General features: G+C 31.2%; 1 protein-coding gene across 1 annotated transcript; it reads right to left on the bottom strand.

Annotated features, from left to right (window-relative positions):
* Positions 1-1,637: 1,637 nt before the first annotated feature.
* Positions 1,638-10,806, bottom strand: LOC132722877 (dystrophin-like; the record flags this gene model as incomplete). Its single annotated transcript, XM_060707460.1, is given in 6 exon segments — positions 1,638-1,929; positions 2,632-2,786; positions 4,840-5,042; positions 5,614-5,731; positions 7,980-8,084; positions 10,726-10,806. Coding segments are annotated over 6 exon segments (954 nt in total), but the record flags the coding sequence as incomplete, so codon positions are not given.
* Positions 10,807-10,837: the final 31 nt, after the last annotated feature.

Here is a 10,837-nt window from a genome sequence, read left to right as displayed (position 1 = left end):
ATCAGAATGGACCAATGAAAATCGATGTTACAAACATCATGTTATACTATAAAAGATCATACAGCTCCTATAATATTGAAATGTTACATAATTTCTTTCTATCATGTGATACAACCCAATGTCATCAAAATAATTGTTATTCATAAATAATGCTGACATGGGGCCTAGTCAAAAACATGTTTAACTGTGACAGTTTTTATAGTGAAGAACTACAAGTGAAATAACTTTACTGTATAAATACTAGATTATAACTTGTTCACAATTCATTAGGAATTTTAATATCATAAATAAATTATACAATCCAGTGTAATTTTTGCACACATTATAATAATTATTTGGATTCTATAATTTGATACTGAAATTCTTTTTTTCTGTATTATTTCAGATTTATTACAACTGAAATTATCTGCGTTTTTGTTGGTATAACCATATTCTAAATTTCTTTTTTAAAATGAAAAATTTCTTTTTTTGTTATTTGGCTTCTAAGCAGAACAAAATATGAGAATGGGTAACATTTATGTAGCATAAAATTACAATTTTCATAAATATTTAGAAAATATAAAATTGTGTTGTCATGGTAATGCTGGTTTGCAGCAGTATCAGATAGTTTACCTATCTTTATAGAATTACCCAGTGAAATATAATATAATATGATGTAGGTGTGAGATATTTCTACTAACATAATATGACAAAATGCTATTATGAAATGAGGGCACCTGTTTAATATAACATGAAGAAAATAACATGCAAAATATGAAACTTAGAAGACAGAACAGATCATTTATATGGTCAATTCCAGGGTAACATGATTATTTACCTAGGGGAACAAGGTTATAAGCAGTCACTAGGTTACTTGTTTGTTGTTTTTATGTCCTGCATTTTTTATGCTGATTTTAACACAATTTTTCTCATATCACGAGGGTTAATCCACTTAGCCAGCTTTTCTGGGTAACTAACCAGTAAATTACCAATTTCGCTGCAATTGACTGGCTACAACATTGTACATTATTTATCAACAGTGAAAGACGAGTGGACAAATAACCATTAGACTCAATATCCAAAATTTACTGTCACAAAGAAATTACGCCCTAGCCGAAGGATCGAACTAGCACCCCCTGCCTTACTAATCTGATACTCTCCCCATTAATCTAAGCAGACAGACCACTAGGTCACAAGGATTGTCAATCTTTAATGATCAGAATTATCTTCTGCTTCAATGAAAATGTGTTTTAACACAAATAGCATGTTATGATACAGAATTAAAACAGACAAGTATCACTATATTATGTAACCAATATCTGTCACACATATCATTTAAAATCCCATGATTAAGCAATTCTTTATTAAATAGGAAATGAATTTGCAATTTTGAAATTAAGAGATATTTAAAAATTAAACTAGATCTTTTTGCTTCACTATTTATGAAGTTCAATACTGTTATACAAAGAGAGATTTAAATCCCTACAAAGTAAAGTGGACCACACAGTATTATCAAATCTTTAAAACACATTTTATAAATACTTAATATATCAACATTTTTGTTTCATTAAATGTATTCTTCAAAGTAATGCAATTATCCAATATTAGGGATGGGGTTAGAAAATTCTGCATATAATACCATTTCTGATATTTATAAATTATCCAATATCATGCTCAAATTTGACCAGAAGCCATGGAAAAACTTCCACATTCATGATAAGTAAGGAAAATAACAGTACTAAAGTTAAAGGTCCACTTACCCGAAACTCTTCAAGGTAGAGATTACAAAGGTCTTTATTCTGTATAACTTCCGTCTTGCAAGTCTCGTCCGACAGTCTCGTGAAACTGTTGTCAGTACCCTCCATCCAGTTAAAGAATTCTTCCAGCGCCAGGTAAAATTGTTCTGGTGTCTGTACCGTCTTTTCTGCTGCCTTCAAATTGTTCGCCAGTCTACAAAATGAGTTAATATCTCATAAAATATTTTCTAGACTGTCTTTTAAAATATTGTGCTAATAATATAATTGAGACGCGTCACTACAAAACCAACATAGTGCGTTTGCGACCAGCATGGATCCAGACCAGCCTGCACATTCGCGCAGTCTGATCAGGATCCATGCTGTTCGCTATCAGTTTCTCTACTTGTAATAGGGTTGGTTAGCGAACAGCATGGATCCTGATCAGACTGCGCAGATGCGCAGGCTGGTCTGGATCCATGCTGGTCGCAAACGCATTACGTTGGTTTTGTCACGACGCGGCTAATATAATTGTAATTGAAACCCTTCAGGAATATCAAGATGAAGACGGAAGTTAGTTTAATCCAAACATATTTATTTAAGCTTGATTGCGAAACAAGTTCTTGCAACTGATATTAATCACTTTGGAGTCCGCTTCCTGGAACCAATCAGTACTAGTGTCATGTGAAGAAAAATGGTTGTGACACAAGTAGGGCTCGAACCCATGATCCCTGGATTGAGAAGCAGACAACTTAACCTCTAAGCCATCACTCCTTTAACTTAAATGTAAGTTGGGCAGTTTACAGTATAGAGCCTGGTCTGGCGTGACTGTTCCAAGGACTGTTCAAAATTTAAAGCAGGGTAAATATATTTCAAAATATTTTGCAGATAAAGGGTACATAATTAAAAATTTCATTACCTATTAAGTAGAGCAGACCATCTGTTCATGATTTTCTCTAGTTGTAGTTTTATAAGACTGGTGTCATCTTCTCTATACTCCTCTATCAGCTTGTTGGCAAGTTGTTTCAAATTATCAGCTTTAACCTGCCAGTCCTCAACCTCAGCTTGTAATGTCTGTAATACAATAGTCAGTCCTTTAAAGACATAATCAAATATTTCATGCAGCCTTCAATTGCAAAATCTTTCAAGCAATGTTAAATAGCAAAAGATTTAATTTCCTCTGTTTTTCACACATTTAGGACCTGTTTAAAACCCTTACTTATTGTAATTATGTTGTGTACATCAGGTGAGGCCCACATGGAAGATCGGGAAAACGAATGTGTAAGTCTTGTTAAATAAAGTCATTACTTACTTACCTACTTACTTACTAAACCCTTAACCTGAAACAGATTTAACGAAATTGGCCATATAAATTTTAGGGATATCAATTTAAAGTAAGAAGTTGGTCAGCCAACAATATAGAGCCTGGTCAAACTGCATTGGCATGCAGGCTGGTCTGGCTATACACTGGTGGCAAAGGCAAAACACCTAGTTCAGTGTTAATTTAATTATCTATCTGCCATAAAACCAACGAACAGCTTTATTACAAATGTTCCTGAAATCTGAACCATAATAATCTGCAAGCAATTAAAGTCAGGTCATTAAATATGCAATCTAGTGTTTAATGCAGCCATAAGTAGCCATATATTTCATTAAATTGTTAATTCTATTTGTCTGCAGTATTTTGCGCAAATTCAACTAGGGTATGATGCTCTATAACGTTAAATGAATCAACTGGAATAAATTGATTTGTCTGTTTATAGAATAGGGCTCAAAAACATGTCTCCTTATTATTTGAATTAAAAACCTCATTCTCTTATATATCATCACGGGTACCTCAATATTGACTGGTTTCACATTTTTTTCTGACCATGGTTTGAAGATAATTAGCTCAACTTAATGCTTAAAGGGACTCCACTGAGGTTTAAAAGCCTAAAAACATAACATTTGAAAAACGAAGTGTGCGAACAATCTGAAATTTTGCACAAAGATTAGTGGTCTAAACCTACATCAAATGGTACATTTATCTGGAAAAAATATTTTCAGTCCCATCATGTCAAAATACCTCAGTGGAGTCCCTTTAAAGTACAGAACAAAAGTGAAGTTTTATTTTGAAAAACTATCCACAATTTATTGACACAAGAAAACAAAGGAATAGTTCCTTCTATCTGAACACCCTGAGCTATATCAGTTTTAAAAAGCTTAAACAATAACAGGGAAAATTATTATCATACTTGTGACATAAAATTGAGAAAAAAATTGCAAATCTTATGTCACTTTTATTGTCCCTTCTTCATTTGGAACTTTTTTTACTATACATTTACTATATATTTTCTATATATTTTCACAAACTGTCTGTAGAAAACATAAAACAATGCTGACTAGACAGTCATTATAGATTAGCCATTCAAAACAGCTCTGTCTTAATTCTTTCCCCCCAAATAAGACATTGTAATGTTTTTTACTAGCCTTTTATTATTCCCCAGTATAATAGTGCCATCATCCATTCCCAGCAATATAACCCGGAGTTGATAGTTTTTCACATTTTCTAAGTTTGTACCAAATTATTATGACATTTATCTCCCTTGGTGATATAAAAGGGTAGTTCTCACTTATGGAACTGAATAATTAACAGCTTTACAACAAAAATGATTTAATAATATTTGTTTCTAGCACGGTGCTACCATTATTCTAGAATTTAGATGTCAATCCCCATTATTGATTTGTTTTCAGAGTTTTTGTGACAATTGGGACCTTCCATTATGAAAAGAAGTACAAAGGGACAAAATCATGTATGCTATACATTTTGTATTCATTTTATCAAACAGATTTATCTCCCTTCCCCAACTATATAAACTAGTATTGGCTTAAAATAATAATAGAATGTTTAGTTTGTTGAACCATGGAATACTTAGATTTTACCTTGTTTTGTTTGTTAAACCATGGCATACTATGATTTTTACCTTGTTGTGTTTGTTAAGCTATGATATATTAAGACTTGACCTTGTTTTGATTATTTAACCATGGCAAACATAAATTTTTACCTTCTTTTGATTATGAAATCATGGCATCATTGTGATTTTTACCTTGTTTTGTTTATTTAACCATGGTATACAAAGATTTTTACCTTGTTTTGTTTGTTGAGTCTTCGTGTGTTAAGGTTGGCTGGAGTATCGGTACTGAGTTCTTCCTCTACGGTCACTAACCAGCGGTCAAACTCGGCATACATTGCATCAAATTGGTGACATTCTAGTAACATATCATCTAACTCTGTCTGTCTCTGATGTGCCTTTAATACAGCTTGATCCCAGTGTTCCTGTAACTTGTCAGCTGTAATAAAATACATACACATAGTTCATATAATACTGCATGTTATATAACACTGCATGTTTGTAATATCACTTTTCATTGGACAATCATGACATTTACATGGTTTTATAATATATTATACATGGCTGCTGTCAATATTTGAAGAAACCTCTTTTTTGCTCTAAAATAGGAAAACTGCTATATTATAAATTTGTTATAAGATTCTTGACAGGTTTAATATGGCAATATACAAACAACTGTTTACATAGGGCTTTATTATACTGCACGTTTGTAACATCATTTTTCATTGGATAATCGTGACGTTTATATAGTTTTATATACACGGCTGTTGTCGTTTCATGAAGAAATCTTACTTTTTTCCTCTAAAAATGATGCTTGCTGTATTATAAATTTGTTATAAAGATCCTCGACATGTTACATGGCCGTATATAAACGGCTATTTGCAATATAAACGTAACTCCTTTTCCTGTACTGCTAAAATAACAACAAACTGAGACACAACACAACATTTGCTTTAACAAATCTTCACTAAATCAAAGCATGCTATAAGGCAACACTTAAATTTATTTACCCTTTTCTCTTAATGTGCGTTTCTCGTCATCACTTTGAGATCGTTTACGAAGATTCTCCGCCTTCGAGAGAACCTGTGCTAACTTGGCTTTCTTGTTGTCCATATCCTGTAGGAATCCCTTCAAAATAGAAAACATACAAAATTTATATTGATTGTATTGTATAGACCTTGTAGAGGCTGTTCATCTGTGTCAGTAGTAGAATCTGGATCATCTTGGTTTGAAATTAAATCTAAGGCAATATGTCACTACATTTGGACAAAAAATATCAACGTCATTATGTATGCTACCAAGGCTGCAATTGTGTCATTATATATTCATGCCATCATGCATTTTCCTTTACAATGGCTATTTTTAATGACTGAATGCTATAAAAATGAATTAAACTAATAATAAGCTGACAGCTATGTCACAGACATGCAGACATGCTTTTATTCATGAACTTTATCCAAAATTTAATGATAATGTGATTTGTCAAAGTAACAATGTAAATACCATTTTTAACTCAAGTTTAGCTCCTAACCCATTAATGTTACATCCATACATTTTGAAGTTTTGATGTATTATTTCCTTAATTTATTTAAAGTTTTGTTACATTTTAACAAAAGATAATTACTAATTTCTATCATTGTATATTAAACTACATCTAATGCTAATAAAAAATAATCATTGTATTAGGCAACCATGAAATATTGATATTTTTGTTACAATACATAAGTCCCCAAAATTTCAAACAAACTACAAGAACCTGTACATAAGGTCAAGGACATAAGCCCCTCAAAGGTGTTACTATCTCTAGTTATCAATCATTAGCCCTCTCAAACATGGAACCATTTTTTACACATGCAATCACCCTCTTGCCAAATCTACACAGACAAGACCTGTGAGGGGTTCATAACTGCCGAATGAAACTGATCATTAGGGTGTCCAGTCAACAACAAGGTCCAAGCTTTCGAGTTCTAGACTGCAGTTATTTTTAATAATTTATTTCTATAAAGTGACAGTTGTTGCCACTACAGCAGCTTAAACAACTTCAGATTGTAAACCAGTCTCACATGCTTATGTATGATTGGTTATTCACTTTTATATCAATTTTGAATTAACCAATCAGGAGTGAATTCTTGGAAACTTATTAACTTCCTGTATTTCATTTTTCTGAATTTATAGGGCAGGCAAGAACATGCATGATTGATGATGTGTTATGGCTGATGGATGATGATGAAATATTTATACAAATATTAACAACATAAAAACACTATGACATTAGCAGCAACAAATAAGACAAAAAAATAAATTGCAAATTAAACAACAGAGATAACATGCAGTTCATTTTTAGTTTTAAAAATTAAAATAAAGTTTATATTCATTCAGAAATATGCATATAGAACTGATTTACTCTTTACTTAATTTGTCATTCATCTTCACTTTTTTATTAATGAAAATTAGATCTTTAAATCATAATATAATTAAATTTAAGTATTTAATTTCATCAATTAAAGTATCTAATTTTATGAATTTAAGTATGGTACTAATTCCATCAATTTATGTATCTTATTTCATCAATTAAAGTACCTTGTATCTAATTTCAACAATTAAAGTACTTTGTTTCTAATTTCATCAATTAAAGTACCTTGTATCTAATTTCATCAATTACTTTATGTACCTTGTATCTAATTTCATCACAACCTTGTATCTAATTTCATCAATTAAAGTACCTTGTATCTAATTTCATCAATCAAAGTACCTAATTTCATTAATTAAAGTACCTAATTTCATTAAGTAAAGTACCTAATTTCATCAATTAAAGTTATTAAGGAAAAGCTAGCATTAGGAATCCAGTATTAACCAGCACCTACATTCAACACAACTGTTAACAAACAAAACACAAGAGACCCAATAGAGACATAATTGCCCACCTGAGCTGAAGGAGTTTTTCAAAAATGTGTTTTATTCCAAATGTTGTTGCTTGAATGAAAGATTTATGGCCAAAATAATGATATAAAGTGATTATTTAAATGCAAAATGTTTTTTTGTCTTTTTAAATACAATCTGGAGACTAAGAGATTCATGAACATTTAATGCCATCCCTCAATAAACAATCATAATAAAATGGAAAAAGGTGTGCTTGCAATGACTTTCAGGAGAAAAAAAATTACACTAATAAGCGTCGATATACACCTTCACTATGTTTTGTTTATAATGATTACAAATGGTACAAAAAGGGCAATATATCAACATTATACATGTATATACACATCATAAATTTTCTTGTTGTAAATTAGGGATTTTTTGTCAGGTATACTGTGCTCAGGTGGGGTAACTATGAATTATGACAGGGAATGTTTCAGGCAATATAAAATCATCAGACCTGTAGTAGTTTAAGTTCAGAACCTATATCCTTAACTAGGTTCTCTACTGCTTCTATTTCAACTATGCTCATTTCAGGCATGTCTAAATTTTCACCTGTGATATCCTGAAATTAACATTTGGTTATTGAGAGATGAAATGTAGAGCCAATATTTAACTTGTTACCTATGTTCAATAAGTAACCACAGGGCTGTAATGAACTCATGTACTTTGGTATTAATCTTTTAAAGTTCAAATTTCCCTACAAAATATAAATCCTTCACAACTGAAAATCCTGCAAGCGAAATTACATTTTTTTGATATTTTTGCAGGTGAAATATTTCAAGCTAAGCAAATTCTGTAAAAGACACAACTGACCCTAACATGATCAACAAAGTAACTTGAATATATGTTTCTTAACTCCCAATGTCAATGATTGTAATTTCTTTAAAGACAACTCTAGAGTGACTGCATTATTGACTGACCTTATAAGACAGTGAGTGTGTTCAAAGTTTATAATAAGGGTCCATCCGCCCTTTCAGCCACTAAGAGTTCTGACCCCATATTAGACAATGACATAATTTAGGGTAAGTTCAGATTAAAGTCAATTTAATTTACATAACAAATGCCAAGTTCTAAACTATTCTTGTTATATAAGTCTTATTGTTTGTATGACTGAGAGTATCTAAAAACTCTTTTATTTTAGTAATTACACATATAATTAGTCATATTACCGAAAGAAAACTAATGTCAAATTTCCCAAGACATCACATGACTTTCCTATTTCCGTAAAATTAGTTTATGTATACAGCATAATGTTTTATGTATGTGGTATTCGTCTTCAATATCTTGAGAGGTAACACAGTTTTTTGTTGTTGTTTGCTTACACATAATTTTGGTTAATTAGAAAATGGTATAAGTATATAATTCCATCTTTCTGTTAACTATATTCACAAAAACCTTTCCCTTATCTTTGAACAAACAAATCAATTAGGATTTTTACATCCCATTTTGCATGTTTGAATGGTATAACAGTCAAATCGCAACTGATCTATGTATAGAAATGTCGTTAATTTGTATCAATAGATTCCTGCAGAGTAAAAAACCACAAATTCATAAATATAAGTAAAACTAATTGGAAAGCATGATCTCAAGTCAATTTACTATAACTACTTACCATATTGTTTCTTTTAAGCCTACCTCTCTTATTAGTTACTAACCCTCCTATATTTAAAAATTGGTATGGTAACTTTTTGATATACAGTTTTATTGTATATTTAGTGGGAAAATTAAATCAGTAAATCTTAAAGGTCTCAAGCACTCGGGATGTTTATTAGAATAAATAAATCAACTTCAGTTACATATAAATCTTTGAAAATTGCAATGCTTGAAATGTGTGAGCATATATTAGAATAAATCTGTAACTTTTATTGAAACAAAGCCTGTCTGGTTAACTGAGATATATGTTTATATAATATAAATGTTTGTATGAGATCATTCCTTATCTCCTAATTCTCTAAATAAAACAATTATTTCATCATCATTCATACAAAGTTGCTGACAAAACTGACAATAAAGTTTGAAACAACATGGTACATATACAATATATGCTAATTATGAGGTTGGTTATTTTATCTTGCTAGCATTGCACTGATTCTCAAGCTTACAACAAATTTTTCTCACTTAAAGAACTGCTATTTTACTTTGGGTCAATATTTTATTTTAGGCATAGACTAAAAAAATAAATTTCACTGCACGACTATAATTTTGATGCACAGGCTATCAATAATACAATGTAAATTACAATATTCAAGTAGTTTAAAACATTTAACATATGAGCCATGCCATGACAAAACCAACATAATGGGTTTGCCACCAGCATGGATCCAGACCAGCCTGCGCATCCGTGCAGTCCGATCAGGATCCATGCTGTTCACTTACCAACCCTATAACAAGTAGAGAAACTGATAGCGAACAGCGTGGATCCTGATCAGACTGCGCGGATGCGCAGGCTGGTCTGGATCCATGCTGGTCGCAAACGCACTATGTTGGTTTTGTCGTGACGCAGCTCATATGTTCATTTCTCAGAATAGAGATCATAAACTTTATAACAATCACCTTATTTACATGACATTCTAATTTACATGATATTCCAATTTGTATATATAAGGAAATATTGTATTATTAAATTTATTATTTTCTAATTTTTAGCAAGAAAACATATTCTACATGATGTATAAGGAAAACTCAAAAGGTTTGTAAACAAAGATATGGTTTCCCGCAATTCAAAAACATAAGTTTGCAAAATAGTCCATGAAAATATATGAAGGGAAAGGCTTCAAGAAATAAAAACACCTTCACACAATAATAAATGAGGTAACAATGCTACATACATGTATATAATACATAAAGCAGGATGTATAACTAAAAGCTAATATATTCATAATATTTTCACACAATTAGTATTCTATTCTGAACAGCTGAGTAATTTCTTTTAGAATGACCAATCACCAATTACAGTAAATGGATGAATTATCTTAAGACATTAATTGCTAATTAGTTAACTGATCAATTTAATCTATTATTTCTGGTATATTTGCATTAATTCATTAAGGATTACAGACCCTCATGAGTATGAATGTCAGTCAGGTATTTTCTCAAATAATGAAGTTTAGCAGTGAGAAACACCAATTTTATTCGATATTAATTGATTCATAATTATGGGTCTGTAATCCTTAATACAAATAAAGGAAATGTTCAGTACTCACCTTTTGTTTTTTGGTCATCTGTTCAATCTCTTCTATATCACCTACTGTGACACGTTGAGACTTCAACATACGCTCCAACAACTTTAACCCAAACCGGAGTCGACTATTTTCT

This window comes from Ruditapes philippinarum, unplaced genomic scaffold (genome assembly GCF_026571515.1).
Source record: "Ruditapes philippinarum isolate M1 unplaced genomic scaffold, ASM2657151v2 ctg14405_1_1_1_1, whole genome shotgun sequence".
Lineage (NCBI taxonomy): Eukaryota > Metazoa > Mollusca > Bivalvia > Venerida > Veneridae > Ruditapes > Ruditapes philippinarum.
Note: the sequence above shows the minus strand (reverse complement) of the source record. Positions and strands in the feature narration are given on the sequence as shown.